This window comes from Agelaius phoeniceus, chromosome 18, assembly GCF_051311805.1.
Source record: "Agelaius phoeniceus isolate bAgePho1 chromosome 18, bAgePho1.hap1, whole genome shotgun sequence".
NCBI classification, from domain to species: Eukaryota; Metazoa; Chordata; class Aves; order Passeriformes; family Icteridae; genus Agelaius; species Agelaius phoeniceus.
In genome coordinates, this window is record NC_135282.1 from 5,539,097 (window position 1) to 5,561,886 (window position 22,790).

Here is a 22,790-nt window from a genome sequence, read left to right on the forward strand (position 1 = left end):
ATCTTGGAACTGCTGTAGAAGAATATGTGGGAAAATCTCTTCTGTAGACATGGACAAGGGGGGAAAAAAGAGCTACTCACAGACAGAGGGGGATATTTCTTACCTGCCTTACCAGGGTTATTTTAAAGGGTGTTCATAGTATCACAAGGTACCCTAGTTGGGAATGGACCTCAGGCCATCATCTAGTCCAACCCCCTGCTCAAAGCAGAGCCAGCTCTGAGACCAGACCAAGTTTGTCAGACCAAATGTATCCTGTCAGGTTGGATAAACCTTCAGGGACACAGAGTGCAGTCCCCTTCTGGGCTCCTGTGGCTGTGCTTGACTGCCATTATGGTCAAAAGATTTTCACACTTGAGCTTCACTTCCTCACCTCTGGTTCAGAGTGCATGTCTGTGAGGACTGTGGTTCCATCACTGGGACAGCCCCATGCAGGTACTGCAGAGCTGCTGGGGATGCCTTTCCTGCAGGCTGAGCAGCCCAGATCCCTCAGCCTCCCCACACCAGGTGCTGCAGCCCTCTGAGCACCTTGGATGTCTGTGAAACTCGTCACTGAGTGTCTTGTTTGGGGGCCCAAGCTGTATGCAATATTCTAGATGCAATGTTCCTTAGTTTTCTTTATCCTTCAGGTGCTGGATCTCATCCCTTGGAGAGAAGCCAAATCAGTGACTAGAGCTGTCCAGATGATCCCAGATGGAGAAGCGGAGCTTATCAGAGACTCCAAATTCTCATGGACTTAATTTTTTTTTAAGCTTTGACAAACACACAAAAGTGGTAATGTGGAGAAGTCCCTCCCCTACTTCCTCTGTGTTCACATCAGTTTGATTGTCTCCTTTGTCCCTCCTGCCTGAAGCCTTCAGGCCTTGATTTGTGTGCAAAGCCCATGTGGGACATGGTGTGGAGCATTTCTGAGCTCTAGTGCCATTTCTATATTAATGACAAAGTGTTATTTATATTTTCTTTTTAGAAGTGACCTCTTGCTGAGAGGTAACACAGTGTGTTAAATAAGCCAGGCTATGTGTAGATGCTGTTATCTCCTACTTGAAGGAGTCCAGCCTTTGATAAGCTCAGGGCTACACCTGCCTTAGAAACCAGATAGCACCTTGAAATATAGTAATCCAGAGGGATACAGCTGCTGAATGGATGCTCAGATATTGACTGATCCCAGTAGCAAATCCTAGCAGCCAGCAAGTTATGTGAGTGATTTTGAGGGAGGTGAAGCATTGGACTGTCTCCTTTCTCCTCTTCCCTTCTCCCCCCTTTCATGCTGCTCTGATGGTTTGGCTAGGAAGGTGTCCTGCCATTAGGATTAGTTTCAACAGAGTGGGGGTAAGGAAACTGAGAGCTCAGAATGTTCTCATCCTCACTTCCTCTATTTAAACCGTGGACCTCATTGTATCTTCTGACCAGTGAAGAATGCTGGGGACCTCTCCCTCAAGCAGATGCTCGAACAAAGTGCTTAGAAAGGGTATTACCTTTGTAGGTAATGAACTTTTCCTTCCATAGGAAGTTTTTCAGGCACCTGTAGCCCCTGTTACAGCTGTGAGGAATGCTGGCATGTGCAGGAAAGCAGAGCTTGCAGTGTGCTCACAGCTTTGCTGGCTCATTTTGGAAACAGGGTTTCTTGTTTCCTTACAGGCTGCAAGCATGCCTAAGGGAAGCAGTGCTTGTCACCTTTTGTGTGTGTGGCAAAGTGAGGGACTTGGTTTGATCATTGTTTTCTTCTTTGCTGTGGTTGATGTAGCTTCCATAGATTGATCTGTTTTAAAGGTTTCTTGGGCCCAGCTGGTTGTGCTTCATTTTTGTCTTGTGTACAGAGTGCTCTCTGTACCCCATTAGCCTGGGCACATACTTTTGTTCTTGTTCTTGTCCTAGTGGGGATGTTTGTTATCATGAGATAATTTATGTTGTCACTTCTGATAGCAATTGTTTCCTGTGGAAACAGCAGCTTCTGAGTAAGAGGCTACCATAGCATGGGTTAAATTGCCTGTCATGCTGCATGTGCCTGAGGACACAGTGTCATCCTGTGGTGTATTCACAGCAGGAATTCTTCTAAAGGGAAACTAAGTATTTAATGCCCACAGTGCCAGTCTTCTGAAAAGATTTGTCCTAAGTTCAGTACACTTTGGAGATGCTTCAAAGACATGAAATAGAGATGTACACTTCATATTCTGCCAAAGCAATGTCCTTGACAGCACTGGGCTGGTTGTGAGACCCAGCAAAGCTAACTTGTATTCTCTGTAGTCCCAAATGAACTATTTTAAAAGAAGGAAACAGATATTTAAGAAATAACAAATACATTCATCTATTTCCTTTTGCTTTCATACCCAGTAAGTTAGGAAAAAAGTTCCACCTAAAGGAATTCACATTACATCTTTTCAATCAACAAGCACCAAAATTCAGCTGTTCAGAGAATTAATACAAGGCAATATCTGGGTATAAGATTAAAAGAAAAATTTCAATAAACACATTTTCTGTGTATAAAGTTTATTAAAAACTTATTCATTCTCTGAATGACTGAAGTAAGTGGTATATGTTGGGAGAACAAACTCTAAAGGTTTGTGATTTTTGGAATTTTTTTTTAATTTTTAAGTCTTACCCTTTCCTTCCTCCACTAAAAAAGAAATGCATTTTAGAAGCTATGGTACACTAGCTTGGTTATTCTGCTTGGTGTTTTGTGAGGCACTGTAAAGGCTGCCTAAGATACATTGTACTCTGTAACTAAAACAGCATATTGTGGTAAAAGTCTTTCTTAAAAAGATTTGAATATTCTGGCTCCTGGGGATCCCAGATGTGCTGGTCCCACACATTGTGGAAATCTCTGCTGGTACAAATCTCTGCAGGCCATACCACAGACACCCTACACCTGCCTTCTGTGCTGGCTCTGACATTTAACATAAAACTCTCTGTCCAGTGCAGACTTACAGGCTAGCTGGCCATGATAGATGGTTTTTATAACAAAATGCCTTTCTACTACTTACATGAACAGTTGTCGTTGTGTTTGGCTCATGAGGCACTATTTAAAATGTTTTTAATTAAAATTGTCTTATAGCACTTAAAATTGTTTTGTATAAAATTTGCTGTAAAGATTTGTAATATGGTCAAAGGGCTCTTTCTCCTTCATTACCATTTTTAAAAATGTTTTAAAAGCTATAAAGCATCTTGTATATATTCTGTATATGTATAGCAGCACATTTCATGTATGGAAATATGTTCTCAGAATATTTATTTACTAATATATTTATCTTAAGCCATGTCTTATGTTGAGAGTGTGTGACATTATTGTAATAATCACTGAAAATCACTAACACGAGGCCCTGTAAATACATGATAATTGCACACAAAGATTTTACAGTACTTGCCGACCAAAAATGATTTAAGAGAAGTGTAGTTACTTGCAGTTTTGTAAGAAAGTGTACAAATGTCTGTATTAAAAGAAAAAAAAGGCAAAACCACACAAAAAATACAGTTTTATTGCATATACATGTGGGAGTTGTCCTTCTTGTTTTGGGGGAAAGGACATAGATAACTGTTCTCAAAGTACAGTCCTAGATATACTGGGATGAACTCTAATAAACAACATTTTTTCCTTTGTTTTAAACACCAGATAGATGGATATGTATGTACCTTTACACAGCATTCCAGTTACTGGGGGGGTAGGAGTCACACAAGCCCCTGAGCCCCCCAGGCACATGGAAGTACCACATCTGCTAAAAGAAATCCTCATTTATGTTTGGAACCTGCCTGTTCCTCATGGCAGGGGAACTGAACTCTTGTAATTTTAGGTAAAAATAATTTATTGTAATTTATTGCCCTGAAATAAAATTGTTTTGAGAGAGCATGATACAGGTGGGTACAGCTGGGTAGATCATAGTTTGAATAGTCAAGATCCAGGTCTTTGCCCTGGATCACGGAATCACTGGTCCTGCTTGAGTGAAAATCAATATTGTGGTGCTCATTTTTCAGCAGAGAGCAGAATTTCATCAGAGATGTTTCTGCAGACTCCAGAAGAGGGGAGCCTGGGGCTGTGTGGCTCTGTGTGTGTATGTACATGTGTATTTATGTATGTTACTGTGTCAACAGTTCACCTTCATGTGTTACTCATTTCCCATCCAGTGATACACTCATGGAGCCTTTTCCAGGATTCTCCAGCTTCTTCCTTCTCCCAGAGATTTCCACCTGGTAATCCCCTGGACTTTCCCCATCTCTCATCCAAGTTCAAATGCACTGTAATTCAATCACCTCAGGATTCAGCCAAGAAATGAGCTTTACTTCTCTCCAACCCTCCTTGTTTCATGTGTGATAACTCCATTTGGGATGACAGACTCTCAAGAGTATTATTTTGTAAGGGACCCTTCACAGCACGAGGACCAGTTCCCATCCTGACCTCAGGTACAACACAAAACCCTGGTCTGTGTGGGAGACAGGCACAGCAATGGAAGAGCAACAGGAGCAGGTGCTGCCCAATTAAAGTATGTGCCCCTTTTTCTGCTCAGTGAGCAGAGTCTGGGCACTTGCCAGTGATTGCAGATATGCCTTTTATATGCAAATTAGTTCACACACCAGTTGTTTTTACAAAAAGCATAAAACCCCCTTGTGGGTGGCTGTTAACTCATAACAGGTCACACCTGAATCTCCCTTCTCTTCCCTCCCTCCACCCCCTGATTGCTGCTGCTGCTGTTCTGTTTTCTTGTTCCCTGTTCTGAAGGAAACTGCCAGGTGATTGTGCTTTTAGGAACAGGACATGGCACCACCCTCAGTGTCCTGTAGGGACACAGCTTGGGGTCATTGGCAGTGGGGCTGTGGCTGAGCCCCATCCCCATGGGCACAGCTGTGAGCAGCAGGTGAGCAGCATTGACAGCAACGAGCCATGGAGTGCCCAGGGCACTGAGCAACCAACAGAGGAACAGAGGGCACACAGGGGCAGGGCATGGACAGTGAGGGGCACACAGGGGCAGGGCATGAACCACGAGGGGCACACAGGGGCAGGGCATGGACAGTGAGGGGCACACAGGGGCAGGGCATGGACAGTGAGGGGCTCACAGGGGCAGGGCATGAACCACGAGGGGCACACAGGGGCAGGGCATGGACAGTGAGGGGCACACAGGGGCAGGGCATGGACAGTGAGGGGCACACAGGGACAGGGCATGGACAGTGAGGGGCACGCAGGGGCAGGGCATGAACCACGAGGGGCACGCAGGGGCAGTGAATAAACATGAGGGGCACACAGGGGCAGTGAATAAACATGAGGGGCACACAGGGGCAGTGAATAAACATGAGGGGCACACAGGGGCAGTGAATAAACATGAGGGGCACACAGGGGCAGTGTATGAACATGAGGGGCACACAGGGGCAGTGAATAAACATGAGGGGCACACAGGGCAGTGAATAAACATGAGGGGCACACAGGTGCAATGCATCAACAGGAGGGGATAAAAGGTTGGGCTAAAGGAGCAGAAGGGCAGATGCCTGCAGCCTCCTGAAGGGACAGGATGTTACTGTGGATGGGCAGGTGCCTGAAGCCTTCTGATGAGGTAAGGTGTTTCTGTGTATGGGCAAATGCTCAAAGCCTGCTGAAATTGTCTGGTGCCACTCTGTACTGTGGCTGTCCCAACTGTGACACTGTCCCATAGAATAATCAGTGAACCCATGTTCTGTCTGCATGAAACACAGCAGGGCTGAGCTTGTGGGTGGTGCTTGGCTCTGTGTGAAATTCTGTCTAGTCTTTCTTGTGGCTTTTTAAAAATGACTAAATGTAAATATTTTCTGTTCAAAATGAACATTTGGATACTTGGTAAGGGGGGAGGTTCTTTTTACTTTTCAGGTTTGATGCTTAAGGGACAAATTTGTGACAAAATGAGAGCCCTGTTGGGCACCACAAACTCTACAGAACCTTGATACAGTAGGAGAAGACAAGCAGGAGCAGATTATTCATAGTGGATTGTACATTATTGTAACACTTGGTGTTTCTGTAACACTATCTGCAATATTGTGTGCATCTGTCAAATCCTATGGCAGCTGTTAGGTGACGTTTGATGCTGCTTGGGTAGTGTGAAGAGAAAAATGCCCTTAAAAGGGTGGCCTGGTCCATACCCTGTGGAGCCAGCCTGGCCTCATTCTCTGGCCTGGGAGACAATGGCATACCTGAAACCAGATATTTTATCTTGCAGTGAAAGCACCCTGCTCCTGTGACTTAAATGCTTCATAGAAAAGTGTCTCTTTCAGAATAAAGAACACATTTTCCTCGTGGGGAATGAAACTGCTGCTTAGGAAACAAGCAAGAAAAAAGAAAGGAACAGTTCCCAGAAAGAATCAAAGTGCCAGAGTCTCCTAACCAGAATGGCAAGAAAGGAGAGCAGAGTAACCTCCCCTGTGTAAGGGGAGGCCTGTCCCCTGTGACAATTGGGTTTCTAAAAGGAAAATGAGTTTTCATGAAAAGCTGGGGACAGTTTTGGTATTTGTCACTGGTTTTCTGGTGTTTACATAAAAGGTTGCTGAAGGTTTCTTAAAATGCAGCATTATTTTGGCCAGGAGGAATTAATTAGAGAAAAGATGAATCTTGCAAGGAAGTGGAAACAGTATTACATAGTGCTGCAATTGCAAAGCAAACCCTGAACGAATTTATACAGTTTTCAAGAGTTTGAAAACATGTAAACTGAAAACTTTCAATTTGCTGTTAGCTCAGAAATCGTGCCTCAGAGCAGTATCATACTTCATATGTAAAGTAATCATTCTCAGCTCTAATTACTCTCTTCTAACATGTACAGCAGGAGTGCTCTTGTAATCTGCTGGTGAACTGCAGCAGTTTCTGCCTCCTTTATTTCATGCTTGTATACACTTTAGTCATCCTAACTGAACTCCTCCTGCACAAATACACTGTATTTATTTTTTCATAATTATTATTTACAACCATTTGCTGAATGCAGGGTGAACAGTTACAAACACAGTGCATACTTCAGCAGTGACTCACCTCAAATTTGATTTATTCTGGTTTCTTGACAGCCTTATGTGGTTCATGTGATAGCTTTTGGATTTGGAGCAAAATGTCTTTAGCTGGAAGTTCATGATGCCAGATTTCATCCCAAAGCACAGGTGCTCAGTAAATCTGGGAAAGTCTGAGTGGTGTGAAATGTGTGTGTAGTGGGGATGTGTTGTTAAAAAAAATTGTTATGGTCTTAAGGGAATTGTATTTTTCACTCTCGAGTAGCAGAATTGTTCAATATAATGTCCAGAACAATATTCAGGTGAAACTATCAGTGAACTGTATTTCATTGGAAGATTGTGAAATACTGCTGCAAGGAATAGGAACCAGTTGGACAAGTTTTTGTCAGGAGTTGTTTTTGTAGTTCACCCTTCCTTTAGGCAAAGTGGTGCACTAGAAAACTCTGTTCCTTCCCACTGCCTGAGAGGGTTTATTAAGCAGAAGATGAAAGTGGAATAGCTCTTTATGCTCATTCAGTGGCAGCCATGTGTCTGCTGGTGTGTTTGACCTGTAGTCATCCAGGCTGCAGATTCCAGGACTATCCATAAAAATCTCCTATAATATTATTGCTGGGGGGGTTGGAATACACAGACTTTAATTCTGCAATCCCACTGGATTGTCTGCATGAGCAATGTGATAAACTTCCTCAGCATTGTCCTGGCAGAAACAAGTCCTAAAGAAGATTATGTTAATGCTTGATTGAAAAAGCAGATTACATGTTAGATGGTAAAGATCATCCAGAGAGTATATGCACATGAATTTGCAGAATCTTATGAACAGCCTATTACAATTAAAGGCTAGAAATGAGATCCAAAGGAGGAAAGTGTTACAGCAATTGTTTTATCAGCATCTATTCTGTCACAAAACTGAGGCTGAGTTCCCTTATTCTCAATGTCTTTCTATCATATACGCCAAAGAAGTAGCTTTGATTTTTTCCCTATGGTTACAGTGTATAGAAAATTTATTTTTCCCAGAGTGTAAACCAACATCTTTTCTTCCTATAAAATGTTAGCAAGATAGAAGCATAATATGCTGTATTAAATAATGCATTTCCTATACATATACAAATATATATATTACTATGATAACACATCACACATTTTTACATAACAAAGTCTCTATTTTCCCACAACATAACAATATTAAGATAAAAATACATATAAAATCACGTAGTCAACAAACTAAACTAGTTTTAAATGTAGATTTTGAAGGGGAAGGCACTTGTCCAGCTGGCCCCTTTCCACCTGCAGTGCACACCCAGTGGAGGCTGCTGGGTGCAGGGTGAAGGCAGCAGGTTCACCCATGGCTGTGGCAGCTCCAGCTCAGTGCCCCAGCTCCTGGGGCAGCATCTGCCCTTGTCCCAGGGCTCATTGTCTGCCCAGGGAGCTCTCAGCTCATCTCCCTGTGCCACCACCCAGGAGCAAGGGCAGAGAGCTCAGCTCTGTGAAAGGTAACTCAGGGAAGAAGAAGCCATGGCAGTTTTTGACCTGGTCAGTTTATTGCACCACTACACAGCTGGTCACACCAACACAAGAGTGAGCAGTGGGCCAGAGCAGGAGCTGAAATCCCTGTGGAGGAGGAGGCAGCTCCTCATCAGGATTTGGTTGCCACACCAGTTGCTTTTGACATTGTAGCCAGTGTCACCTTTGCAGCCTGTCCAGCCTCCTGAGGGGACTGCCAGGCAGGAGCTCAGAAGGCTGTTCAGATACAATTCCAAACAAATGCTCCTTCTGCAGTAATTCTCAATTTGTTGGAGAACACGGTGTAGACACCACCCTGCTGAGGTGTCCCAGCTCTCAGCTGCCCCTGCAGTAGGGGCATTTCTTCTCTGGGATTACAACACCTGTGCATGGTCACACTTTTGCTTCTTTCTCCCCCAAACCCTTACAGCAAAGATCAAAACCTGCTGTGTTCATGGATACCACATCTCTTGGCCATAAATCACCACACCCTGAAGTGTCTGCACTGGCAGTGGGAGTGACCCTACCACGTTTGGAAAAAATCCACTCTGGAGATCTACCTGCTCCTCATGGTCTCAGCCCTGGAAAGTAATAAGTGCTATTTAAGGGACCCTGTCCATGAATTTCCATCCATTGCTCTGTTTGCTAGCACAGGCAGGATCTAGAATCGGCCAATCTGAAAAATTCTGTGTGGGGGAACATAATTTCTTCTATGTTTTTATCAGTGTATTATCCATGCATTGTTTAATACTAGTCCTGTTGATTGTTGCCATGACCAGTTAATCTGCTCTAAGTGCTGGTTTTATGGGACTTTTGTACATAAATTTGATTAATGCTCCCCATGAAAGTCCCATGAAATACAATTTTATTAAAAAAAATATTTGAAGAGCTAAGGGAGCAATGCAAAAATCTCATTTCTTAAATTCTGTAGATTTTTGCATTAGTAGTGTCAGTCTTTGTTGCTGTTTGTAATTATATTTTCTCTAATATTATAGTGAAATTAAATTCTTCACTAATGAAGAGAAGTGTAACATTCTGTATTTTCCTTTCTGCAGTAGGTGTACATCAGTCACTGGGTGTTCCTGATGGTTTTTATCACCATTAGGTAACTGCTTTATGAATGTCTCTCTGCCAAAATGTTTAACTTGCCTTTGATAAGGCAAGCAAAGCTTCATCACTTTGTGATAAGCACTGTGTGCTTGTAACAGCTCCTGAGGATCTGGCAGCACACTGTGATTCCTCTGCAGGGTTCCTGTTAGTGCACCAAATTAAGGATGCTTAGGAACCAACCTGCTTTGTTTTGCTCTGAATCTCTGAGGTGAACTCTTTCTCCCCACAGCATGATGTAAAACCTTACCTTTAAAAAAGGCAATTTCAGATCTTGTGTTGGGTCTGAAACAGACAATGGTTTTTGGTCCAATGTGGTGACATGTAAGAGAGAACCAGCATAGCTTTTACAACTTGTCCTGTCTTCATTTTAGCTAATACTGTAATTATATTTTCCTGTATTCTTTCCAGCAGCTCATGCAATAAAGTACTAGATGTTCCCATGCTGTTCCATTTTTTATATAAACAATTCCATAATTGCTGGCTTAGTCAAGTCTGGTTTCTTTTAAGCATGCATTGTGATGTTGTTCAGCTGTCTCTAGCACTCATCTGTGGTACATAAATCAAGCTGGACTGAATTCAGTTCAGGTAAAGACCAGATCTACAGTGCTAAGGCACAATATTTCACTGCTTAATTCTTTGATGCCCTGATTTTTCAGTGAAATCTGTAGTTCTCACAAAAAGGAGGGAGTTATATGTTCAAAAACGTAAGGGCAGATACTGGAATGAATTTAAACTCAGTGTCAATCTTCTTACTTTTCTTAATTACCTTTTGTAGATGCACTTAATAGATGTTCTCTGACTGCACATCTGGTATATGCAGACCATTGGTATATGTTCAGACTTACCAGAATTAGTGTTCAAACTTAACCAGAATTAGTGTAGATTAATGGTTCTCAGTGAACCTTCTCTGAGTTCAAGGAGCTGCCCACTGTAAACTTTTCCAGTCAATTTATCTGACATTTGCATTGACAGTTTTTCCTAAATATCTTGCTGGTCTGAACTTGCTGAGGCTGAAAGATTCACTGCTGATCCCTTGGAATCTCTTGTTTCCCACTTGTGGTGGTGGGATGAGAAATCTGAGTATTGTGGATGGACAGTCAGTCCACCAAAGAGCAGAAATAGTTAATGCTGTCTGTTGCAATTCAAAGAAAACAGTTCACAGATCAGAACCCCACTGATGTTTTAGTTCTTTGACAAGTGAGGCAATTACCTTAAAAATTCAGTTCAGTTTTAGTGCTGCAGGCAAGGAGACACTGCTCCCAGGTAAGTGTCAAGGCAGCTGTTTTGTGGATGCTCAGCTGCACAGCCTGGCCCAGGGGAGTTGGTGATAGCAGCCTACAACTCTGTACAATGTTGGGGCTGCTGAGATCAATACATGTGACTTCAGAGCAAAATTGGTTGGTCAGCCTCACTGATAAAAGTTCAGTGGATTATCTTTGGACAATCCTTTAAGAAGCCCTAAGCTTATACCCAGAATGAATGCTGGCTCTCAGGCTGGAGTACAATTAGTTTTTTAAAGGATCACTGTGAATATGAACAAAATTATCATAACCATTAGTGAATGATGGGTCAGACAGAGTCATTTAAAAGGCTTCAGTGCTCCTGCAGACCTTGACCTGGTGAGCTCTAGTCAACCAAAATGCATATTTGTTATAGAGGCATCCTGAATTTGATTTTTTATGTTTGCATCTCTGCTTGTAGACACAGAAACAGAACATGCAGAAAGAGCACAGCACTGAGCAACCAGGCTGATCATTTTTCCAGTCTTTGATTCCCATTCTACTGTATAATACCATTGAGATGTGTTTACATCAAGGTAAATTAGCTCTGTTTGCTGAACAGGTTAGCAGTACCCACCTCTGTCTTCAGCTTGAGAATAAAAGTACCAAAGTAGCCTGATCTAATACAGTGGCACAGGCAAGGGGGACACAAGAAATCCTCAACCTGTAAAAACCCCTTCAGTTACCTTGGGCAGGGGTACAGGACATTTTGAATGCTATGAGTTTTTACATCTATTTTAAGTGCAATGTTTTAAAGGCAGTAATTAACAGCACTACAGTCTTGAGGAGCACCAGGTATTTCAAAATTATTGCTGCAATTAAATCCGTTGTCACTGCTATATCCAAGAGAACAGCAGATAGGCAAAGTCACTCAAAGGCCTTTGTAAATGGACTTTTTGGAAAATAGCTATGAGGTTGGGAGGAAAAAAAAAGAAGAAGAATCTCAAGTCACCTGGATTTTAAGGAGATCAATTCTTGCAAGATGAAAGACAGCTCAGTCTCCCACCAGTGGGTTGCAATCATCTTGTTGATTTCGAAGCTTTTTCTTGAAGATGGATATGGATGTGGATGGTTGGTAAAATATACTCCAGATCTCACCAGCAGTAGTGACATCACTGCAATCCTCTGATTCAGCTGCAGCTGGAATCTGGTGGGACCTAGGAAACAAGAGTGAATTCACTCTTGTGTTCAAGTGCTTGGGTAGCTGTGGTTATTAATGTGTCTGCACTGGGAGTGCTCACTGCCTCCACTGCATCTGTGACATTTCTTTCTACCTTATGTGCAAAATGTAGGTTTTTGGAGTGTTTCTTGGTTGGCTTGATCAAATGAAAAGTTAGGCATCCTTCTGCCACCCTAATGACAGCACTGACATTAAGCAAAGAGGGCTCTACAGACTGGAGTTGTTATTATTATAGTTGCTATTAATACAAATTAATTTCCTTGTATATTTTTAAGCATGTTTGTACTATGTAAATACAATATTCAACATTTTGATTTGTTGATAACTCACCCATCATTTCATTCAGTGAATGTCCATCTAGAGGACCCAGAATTTACTTGGTAGGAATGTAGAGGTTTTAATTTTTTCCCTGCAAAGTATTATCACAATTTGACCTCTTCTCACCAAACCTGGATGTCTGATAACATTTTTCTCCTTCCTCCTAAAGTACAGATCTTGTCAAATCAAGAGCAGAAGAGATAGTCTAGTAGCAAATGCTATCCCAACAGGCGGGAAAGTTTAAAAATGTGCTTATTTAGGATCTTCTATGAGAATACAAATATGTAATATAGCTAACTTGGTTTGGAATGTGGCCAATCTGACAATGGGAAGGCAGAGAGGAGCCCCAGGTTTGGTTCAGAGCTGAGATCTTGGGTCTCTGGTTGGTTTTGCTCCCCACTCACCTCATGGTAACATGCAGAAGTATCTTTGCTATTATGGCTGTGGCACTCAGGATGAGCAGTGCTGCAAGGCTGTATATTGTCCATTCTGCAAAAGAGAAGAGGGGCAGCTCTCAGTACATTCATTTATTTACAGTTTTTACAGTAAAAGTATTGCATGAAAGGAACAAACAGCCTTTTGATGCTTTATTCAAATCTGGAATTTGACAATGCCTTAAACCTGCAAGTATTTTCTGTAGACTGGCACAAACCATACAACTTTCAGTCAGAACTGCTTTTTTCCCTTGCAGAACTCCTCCCAATAAAACTGAAAGCTGGCAAAATTCAAAGCATATGCTAGTAAAATTATCTAGGAAAGGAAGCAGAAGTTCCCTTCCACCCACTGCCCCATTCCTCAAAGCATTGCCTGTACATGATGATTTGAACAGTACTTTTGGAACTGCATAAAATCCAAGGGTGCAGTTTCTGTTGGTGTTCCTGGGCAGTTTAACACTAAGGCAGCTTAGGTGTAACTGTGGTAAGCCAGCATTAGGCTGGGCCTGGTCCCAGACTATTCCTGGGCAGGTTCTGCACCTTGGCTGGTTTGGGTGTGAGCACATTGCAGGTTTGGGATGCAGACAGCTCCAGGACTGTGGGATTGAGACCCAGCTCCAGTGAGACATAAAAGCAGATGGCCAGGGTGGTTTAACAACAGGAGAGAACAAGTGATATTCACTAAGAGTGCATTTCCAGCCTTCAATTACACAGCTCAGTAATTTCCTGAATTCAGTGATGTCCTGAAGCCAAGTTCTGAACATGACATTTCTCAGTGAGCCCTCCCCTACACCCATTAACTTGTCTAGTCCCCTTTGTATTACTGATGAGGCTTTTGTTAATTGGGATAGCAGGGATGCAACCAGCATTCAAGCCATTCTAGACTCTACAAGTAAAGTTTGCTCTTTTTTCAGCAACTTGTGCCCTTCTGTGGCATGCAGGTCACTAAAGGTGATTGCAGCAAGGAGGCTGCTCTGACTCATGTGTTTTGAGATGCTTTCATTCTCAAGAACTCACCATCTTCACACTATTTCTGACTTGGCTGAGAAGTGTTTTGAAATGTAATGAGAGAATCCCAGTTAGTGCTAATTAGACTGAATGAAAATTCATTTTTTAGTAAGATGCACAGTAGATCTGCTAATGAGGAGGCAGCAAAGGAAACAGTGACTCCAGATTTTGCTTTGGCAAAATGGTTTTTCCCATTTCCCCATTTGATGGTGTCATTACCAGGCATGGAGCTGGTAGGATGGCTTGGGCTGGTTGTGATGACATAGAGGATCTTTGATGACCGGGCTGCATTGATGCTGAGATTTGCTTGCTCATTTGTCCTCTCTGGAAGGGTGTGATTCACTGGGATCTTGTTTTGGTGCACATTGTCCTTCACAGCTGAAAACACAGGAGTGTGATTACAGTAACAATCTCTTAACAGGTATAAGTGGACTTTATTTTGTGCTTATAAACAGACATGCTGCTCTCTGCTTTACATAAGAGAACTCAAATAATCAAATTATAGCTGATTCCTAAAAAAGCCTGTACTTCACCAGTTTGGGATTCTCAGAATTTTTCTGGAAGCTGGTTGTTCATCATAACAGTAGGTACAAATCAAGGACCAGAACATTTTCTCCTGATGACTTTTAGCTAGAGAGGAGGAGACTGTTGGGAGGAGCCAAGATAAACCAATGTGCAGATGGATTATTGTTTGTTTTGTTTCCCTTTGCCATTTTCTAATCTGTTTTAACAGAAAGATCTAGAATTGAATTTTGAAATTATGAAATAAATAGCAAAGTGCAGGTTTTGAAAACCTGTATTTTGCTATTTATGATGTAGCTGACTGGAATGTTCTAAACTGAGAGACATTTTGGCTAAACTTTCACCCAGTGAGTAGTGGCAACAAGAGAGATGAAACACCTGTTAGATAAGAGCTAAAATATTTGGTTTTTAATTGCCACTTCAGGAATCTCTTGTGTGAATTAAATGCTTCACTGAAAGGTAGAAACAGCAAAGGTTACCTCTTACCTCTATACCTGATAGCAAATCCCTGGGCTTGATTGATGTCATCTGAGAAAAAGTACAAAATTACAAAATCCAAAGAGATGTTAAAGGTGTGGGGAGGCTTGTTCTTGCCATTAAAACGAGCCAGAACGTGGTAGGTGTAACCATCCAGCAATTCCACCATATCTGTAGCATCCTTGATTTCAAAAAGGACAAAGGTGAAGTGGATTTGAGATGCTCCTGGAACTTGTATGGTCCAATAACAGACTTTGCCTGTGCCATATGTGTCAGGGAAATCTGGGGAATAGATCACAGCTGTAGCAGAAGTGTAATTCCCTCCACAGGCACCAATAAGGGCTGTGAAAAGAAGAGGAAAGGGGGGGGAATGGGAAGAAAGAAAAAAAGAGGTAGTACGTTAATTTTGCAAAGCTTTAGCACCCTATAGATTCTAAAATGTAAATGTGACTTGAAGGTAGACTGGCTAGGCCAGCAGGATGCAGAGTCTGCAGCTGCTCTTTCCCTCCCTCAGCACAGCTTTTGCTGCCTTTTCTTGGAATGCTTATGCCTCATTACTCTGACTCATGCATCAGTCTTGAACACTGCAACTTTCCTTTGTCCTTGTGTGTAACCAGGTACCCTCTCCTGCATCCCTGCAGAAATGGGATGAAAGATAAATCACTGATTCAGGGGCTTCTACTCTAAACCTATCAGGCAGGCAAGAAAGTGGATTAGTGACTATTAACTCTTACTGCTTAATGACTGATATTCCTTCACAGCTGTAGGAAATTGGAAACTTAAACACCAGTGAATCCAGAGAGAACTCAAATGCCACCAAATGACAGTGCATATCCATGCATGCTCATACAATTTTTTACTCTCTAGTCAGATCAATGCCTAGGGAGTTTCTGACAGCTAAGTACCACTTGTGAAGAAAGTGAGAGAACCTCTGGAGCATGAGCAAGCAAAATTTCTTGGAAGAGCTATTTCACATTATTAATGGATGAGAATTTTAGGCAGAAATGGAAAGCAGCTTTGATTTATACTGCATGGAGGTGTTTTGCTGTTTGGTGTGCAACAGTTCTCTTTGTTTTGAGCCTTTTCCCTAATTTGCTGAACATGTGAGGCCTCTCCTTTGGGAAAAGCTGAGCCTGCTTCAATACTTACTGTCAAAAAGAATGACTCTGCCATCCCCACCGCAGGGCTGAGTGTGGTCTCCAAAGCAAACACTGTTGCATTCCGTGCTGGCTGCCTCCCCGTATCTCCAGTAGTCAGGATTATTTCCACAGAAGCAAGCATAACCTGATTCCATGCCTGCAAACTTTGACAACAAAGATGCATAAGGAAGGGAGGAAAAGTATTTGAAGGAGTGACAGCGGGAGGTTGTTTGAGCAAGAAAGCTGGCAAAGAAAATGTGTGTTTTGGAGAAGTATGATTACTCAGAGGAACCACCACAGGCTATTTTTGTTTGGGCTGTCAGGATGCTACTTAAGACTGGGGGGAAAGACAGAATGGAGGGCACCCTGACATAATGGAAGTAAGCAACCATATTTTCCCCTGGTGTTATTCATTAGCCATTTGTCCAGATTCCTCTGGATGCAGAGACAGGGCTTGATCTCTGCGGTGGAAGTCCAACCTTAGACCTCCCCAAGGTTAAAAAAAAATGGGGAAGAGGAGAAATACGACAGAGACCTGTAGGCATGTTGCCATTTTTGTGTTGGAAAGCATTGTGTAAATGGATGGGAAGGAAATCACCTTGAACTGCTGGCTGCGGCAGGAGCTGATGCACGTCTGGATGGTGAGCTTGTTGGAGGTCTCGCTGGTGCCAGTCAGGGGTGGTGGCTCCCCATGGTCCTTGTAACAGCCCAGATTTCCTGGCACTGGCAACAGTGACACAAAGCAGTCATTCTAGAGTGCCTGTAAACATCCCAGATCACTTCATGCACTACCTGGTCACTGAGCAGCTCTCTCTATGTTCTGGGCTCGATGCTGCCCTATGGGAACTCTTTGTTACTCATGCTCTGCATGATTCTTGTCATATTTTCCAAACACACCCAGGGATGGGTGATGGGACAAAAGAGTATCATATCATCTCAGCAATATACCTGTAAGACTGTCTAGCTGGTTTCAGTAAGCTGCAGTAAAATATACAAGATAAATACCTTGCTCATTTCTCCTGAAAGAGGCAATTTAAAAAACCCAAGGCATTAAGTGGGTTCAGGGGGGTTTTGTGGTTTGTTGTTTTTGTTTTGTTTTTTACTACTGGCATGCATATTCTGAAAATGTAAATTAAACTGTTTGATTTCTGTCTGACCTTCCAAACGTGACATTCTGGAAGTTTTCAAAACAGGATATTTGAGGGAGGGAACCTAAACTGTTTTAGAATGGAGTTTGGCAAGTTTTATGGGAGGGACTAATATAGGGGAATTTCCTAATATTTAAAACTTGAATTCTGATATGAATCTGAAGCATCATACAAGGAGATTAAAAATGAGCAATATTACTTTAAGAAAACAACCCATCTATTTACATTAAAATGATGTTTCAAGGCTCCTTGGTCACTATGGGAGATCAGAGTTTTCTCCCTTCAGTGCTCTGCTTTTTTTTTTTTTGGTTTTGCACTTTTCATCAAAGCACTGGAATTTAGCCATGACCACCCCGGGGAGAGGATGTGGAGTACAATACAGTGCTGGGATAATGGCATAAAATTATCCCTTGCCCACTTGTCATATCTATTCACATGCTTGAAATTAAATCTGTTACTAGCTCTATGTTAAGTTTTATTCTTGTGCCAGATTGACATGGATTCTTTCTGTCCACCTAACTGCCACAGCTCTGTTTGACATGATGTGCTCAGAGACCTGTATGAGTGTTTTATTTATGTAGTCATTGGTATTAGAGTACCCAGTAAACTTATTATAAATAATGACATAATGTTGCTTGAAATACTGTTCAGAAATTAATTTTGTTCTCTAAGAATACAATTTCAATTATAAATACTTGCATGGAGTTATGGCTTTGATATGCCCTGCAGCAACATTCATATAAGTACTGAGACTTCAAGTTACAGCCTGATTTAACATACCTTTGGAAATCCCCACTTGCAGCCCCACCCCAGCTGAGTACAGCTGGGCAGATAACTCATGAGAGAGCTCATTCTTTTTTGTATTGTGCATGATTTCACAGCCCTGAAAAAGCTTCCTAGTTATCCAACCTAGCTCATTTTCCTAAGAGACCTGGGATTTTAATTTTTTTTTTTTAAAGTAGCTTTATTAGTGAGACCTTTCAACCTTGGCTCCAGAGGATTAGTACTTCAGTATGCAGAGAAACCTGAGTAATTTGAAAACTTCTTAAATTTTTTAAATAAATCAAGCGTACATCCTAAGGCTAATAAGTCTCTGGTGTCCCAGCATTATTTTAACATTCTTTGCTCTTAATATTTAGCTTGCTAAAGAAACTTGGCAAAGAAAGTGAGGTAGTCAGTGTTCTGCAATTACTGTTCATGCTCACCAGTGATATTTCACTATTACACTGTCTTCTCCCATTTGTATCTATTTGTCCTCTCCTGCTTAAAAGGTCACCTCTTTTGCACAAGCATATTATTTTTCTTTTAAGCAGAATGAGGTCCTGGCAAACACCACAGTTTCTGCATTTTACATGTTGAGGCACATATTCAATATATTAAAATATGGAATTAATCCTTTTGAGCTCAAAACCATGTTCCAGCTATGCTCATCTGGCTGTCTTTGAAGAGCTTCCCAGCTTTTTGCACATGCACAAATTGTTAGGGCTGTCCTTGTTCCTGTGTTCCATACAGATCTGTATAAATTACCTGGCCCTGCCATTTAACACCTCCTCCATATTTCAGTCAAATTTATTACATTACATACATGCACACTGGAAATATGATTCCAGTAATGAAATCTGTTTATGAGGAGAGAGTCATGTGAGTCATAAACATGAAGATGTAGTTAAGTGGTAGAGCAAGCCTTTCTTTCTTTCTTTCACATTTTGGAAGTGTAAGTTGTTATTTCCTTTGAACTTAAACCTAACCTCATTAACAAGGAGACCAAAAAAGTCAGGAATAGCTGCAGCACTGCAAACAAACCATCTGAAGCATTCAGTTCTGAATGCTCCATGTGAGATGCACATGTTCTCTCAGCACTCAGAGCTGCAGCCTTGCCTTTTATTTTGTTTCTGTCCATTCCAGTCTGCTTAGCAGACATGAAAAAGGAAAGAGGAAGAAAAGGGAAGACAAAGCTCCTCCTGGAGTAACCACCACTGTCTTCTGTGATTGTACTCATCCATCTTCATATAACACTGCTAAATTCTGTATATTACCTTTGCAGAATGTCAGAACACATTTCTGACTGAAGCATGTAGTGTTATGTGTAAATATTAGGGAATGAGACACATGAGATAATCATGTGAATTCATCACCATATGAAAAATTCTTAACTGTAGATTCTTAATTATTGTTCAGATGAATCATTGCATGCAAATCTCTCTAGGCAATCAAGATGCTTCATGTTGTTGGCACTGCTATGCTATTATGTGGGCACAGTTAATAGGTAACTTATGTTCCAGATAATTTTCTACTAGTAAATATCATTAAGGAAAAAAAGCTTATATAAGAATTTTTTCTCTAAAAATTTCAAATGTTTTTTTTTTAAAAACAATTGCTTTCTTGCTCCATCACAAAAGTCAAATTTTGCATTCAAAAACTGACTTTGCATTTCATTCGTAACTTCACAAGATAGTTTTGATGGTCCTATGACTTAGCATCATGCTTACTGAAAACAGAAAGTGTGGTGAAGAATAAAAGATTTTTTTACACAGCTTCATAAACCATGAGGTTTGTATTAAGATTTGGATGTGATTGCAATGTACAGTTTGCTCTAAATTGCTGCAATTCCTTTTTCTAGTATCGAGTTTCAGTGCAATGCTTGAAGCAGCTGCTACTGGTCAAAAGGACATTTTGTAAATGTAAGTCTGGATTATCTGTGCAAGTAAGTGTCCAAGTTTAAATCCTCTGCTCCCCACCACAGAGAAAATGAGCAAGGCTGGTTTTAAAAGGATCCTTTGTGTAGAACAAATGGAGTGGAGAGAATTTGTCTTTCAGCTTTTTTCCTGGTGCCACATCCAGATAATTTGTTAACATCTGTGGTCTTTAAAGAAAATGCAAATTCTTTCATTTTAGACCAAGTTAAATTTCTTAATTAGGAGGGTCAAGTTTCTTAAATCATACCTTATATATTGGTAAAATAAGTAAGATGTCCTCTGAACAATGAGTATCAGAGTGTTGAGTGATTTTGTGTTATTTAAATTAGACTCCTTAATCTGTATTTAAGTCTAGGTAAAAGCCATCTGTCTTAAGGTCACACTTATGTATTTGTTTGCCTAGCATGAAGATGTGAGTCATTCACATTCATAAAAACCCCAAAACAACAAAGCTCTGAACAAAGTTAAAAAAAAGCACTTTAGCTCCGTTTTTCTTTTGTCTGGTTTTGCTTTCGGAACGTCAAGTAAGAAATAGACTTCTTCCAATCAAATGTATGTCCACATGTGGACACCTGCTCTGGTGCTTAGCACTGAAGACCTAAGTTATGCCTTAGAAAAAGAGGGTACTTGCACAAAAGAAGTTAGGAAAGCAAGTGAAGTCATTAATGATTAGACTTATTAAAATGTGTAGCCATGGTTGCTTGTTAACATGCAAAACTAGAATATCTTCTTAGTATTTGGACATATTTTAAACAATGTGATTTGGGAAAGAGAATTTTGGAAGATACTGACACAAATCATGACATTGTTGACACAGTAAAAATAGAATACATTAAAATATTAAATTCTGGAAAGAAGCTTCATGTGAGTAGCTTGTAAGTGATCTGATTTTAAAAAAATCAAACTAAGTCCAAGTTGTGGTTTCACAGCAATGCTAAGTATCTGCACCTGCCAGAGACAGAATTCTACTCCAGAGTTCCCATACAGCACACAGACACCTTTTCACTGTGTCCTCTCATATTTTCATGTTTTCTCCAAGCAGTTCTGCATATGATGTTCTATACACATTAAACTAATGTAATTTATTTCATGAGCTAATTGCAATGAAGGGACACATATATACCTTGTAAAAACTCCTTTTTTGTTTTTCTCCTCTAGATTTTAATAAATTAATGATCTATTGATTCAAAGAGCTAGCAGTACTTCACATGTTTTGTGTGATTCCCTATCATACAGTATTATTTCTAAATAATATCATCCAGTAATTCTGAGATAAGATGAAAAGGATAACAGTGGAGGAACGATTCAGTAAGCTTGTCATTAACTCTCAGAAACCTGTTTAAAATACAGCTTAGTCTGCACATGAAAATAAGCTGTTTTGCCTTATCCTAATTTGTGTTTGGAAATCACCACCCACTGTTGTGGAACTGCCAATCTCTGCTCAGGTGAGATGGAGGCCTGAAAAATCTGCAGGGTGCTCTTACTTCTGCAGGATGGGATCTCACAGTATTTCCAGTATATTCCATCTTCATGTTCTGCAATATAGCACCATGGGCTGACATCCCCATCAGGGTTTCTGAAAGAGAAAAATAGTCATTGAAATTTATCTTCTTTTTCCTAAAATCACACCAAAAAAATCAATCTTATTAAGCTTCAATGGCATTACTATTTTTGCTCTAGTACCTACCAAAAATGCAAAGTTTTGCATTATCAGAAAGTTCAGATAGCTTTGGTTATTACAGTATTCATCAAGCACAAGATGCTAGTAATGTCTAAAATGTAGCTTTGTTTTACTCTAAGGTGAAAAGGTGCAGAGCTGTTTCTGGTCAGTACTGACAGAGAGGAAGATTTTCTCTCCCACATCCTGTGTACAGGTTCCATAGACTCATAAACTTGATTTTCTGCCTTGGTACAAAATAGTCCAGACTCCAACTTTCTGTGTGTATGGTGATAAAGCTGATAAAGGCTTCTGGGAAAGACTGAATTTTTTTCCTCCCTTTAAATAAAACTGTGATTTAACCATCAATATAAAGAGATCATTTCAGTGATCTCTTTATATTGATGGTTAATTCCTTATATGTCCATGATGTTGATCACTATTTTTATAATTATTTGCTGTTGTGTAGCACCACTTACAAATGCATACCTAATTAGTCATTAGGTTATTTAAAGTTTTTTTCTATATACACTGTGAAAGGCTATTCACATTGCAAAGATCTATTTAAGAGAATAATTTCTTATTTTGGACAGGTTAAAGTATGACTTTTTCTTTCAACTAGGACCAGTTGCAATCTTTTTATCATGTGCTTTGGCATGAATTCTATAAATGACACTGCCCTACTGAAGTGTCAGTCCAGCTGCATCTTGTCATTTATGCCTATTAACAACTCTTTTGTGGGAGATCCAATTTTAGAAATTCTGTGGATGTTTTTTGGTCAAATAGCAGACTGCTGAAAACAACTGGTGAGATGAGTGCAGTTTAGATGACTAAAATGCTGCTAGTTAGGCTTTCAAACAGATTAGTAGAGGCAGTGCACCAGGAAAGTCTAAGACTAGCTATGCTAGGAATTTAGGTGTAATGCAAGAGCCTCCAGTAGCTAAAAAAAGTAGAAGACTAAAACCAAGTGAAACTTGTACTTGAACTAACCCATTTTCCCTTGTTGCCAGAGTTACAGGAATTTTTGCAATTACATCTTCATGACAGAAACCGTATGTCAGGAATTCAATCATGAGAATGGCACTCTACATAGAAATGCCTTAAAAATGTGAGGAAATTGGAGAGAAACATGATGAATGTCTTTAGAAATCTTTGTCTTCAACCTCAGAAGTGCATGGCAGTTAGAAAGCAACTCTCTGTCTTTCAAAATCTCCAAAAATCTCAGTCCTCATAATTTTGTTATGGTTGAACTGAGTGAGGCATTTCCATCTTGACAGGGTGTCTTGCAGTAAACAAAATGTTCCAAGTAAGGACCACCCATGGAGAGGTAACATGCTTCTCATTAATATTTCAAGTGTAAAACTTGATTATTCAAATGTTGT

At 40.7% G+C, this 22,790-nt stretch overlaps 2 protein-coding genes across 4 annotated transcripts in view; one reads left to right on the forward strand and one right to left on the reverse strand.

Annotated features, from left to right (window-relative positions):
• ZNRF3 (zinc and ring finger 3) overlaps positions 1 to 3,480 on the forward strand; it is a 66,564-nt gene extending 63,084 nt beyond the window's left edge. For all 3 annotated transcript variants that reach the window (XM_054646058.2, XM_077188032.1, XM_077188033.1), the window contains exon 9: positions 627 to 3,480. In XM_054646058.2, the coding sequence (XP_054502033.2) occupies positions 627 to 670 (44 nt within the window). In that variant the 3' untranslated portion in view covers positions 671 to 3,480. The remainder of the gene's footprint in view (positions 1 to 626) is intronic.
• KREMEN1 (kringle containing transmembrane protein 1) overlaps positions 3,451 to 22,790 on the reverse strand; it is a 30,954-nt gene continuing 11,614 nt past the window's right edge. Inside the window, exons 3-9 of the mRNA XM_054645950.2 lie at positions 21,236 to 21,327; positions 16,506 to 16,630; positions 15,918 to 16,071; positions 14,778 to 15,110; positions 13,989 to 14,147; positions 12,732 to 12,816; positions 3,451 to 11,986 (exon numbers count right to left, since the gene is read on the reverse strand). Coding sequence (XP_054501925.2) covers positions 11,824 to 11,986; positions 12,732 to 12,816; positions 13,989 to 14,147; positions 14,778 to 15,110; positions 15,918 to 16,071; positions 16,506 to 16,630; positions 21,236 to 21,327 — 1,111 coding nt within the window. The 3' untranslated portion in view covers positions 3,451 to 11,823. The remainder of the gene's footprint in view (positions 11,987 to 12,731; positions 12,817 to 13,988; positions 14,148 to 14,777; positions 15,111 to 15,917; positions 16,072 to 16,505; positions 16,631 to 21,235; positions 21,328 to 22,790) is intronic.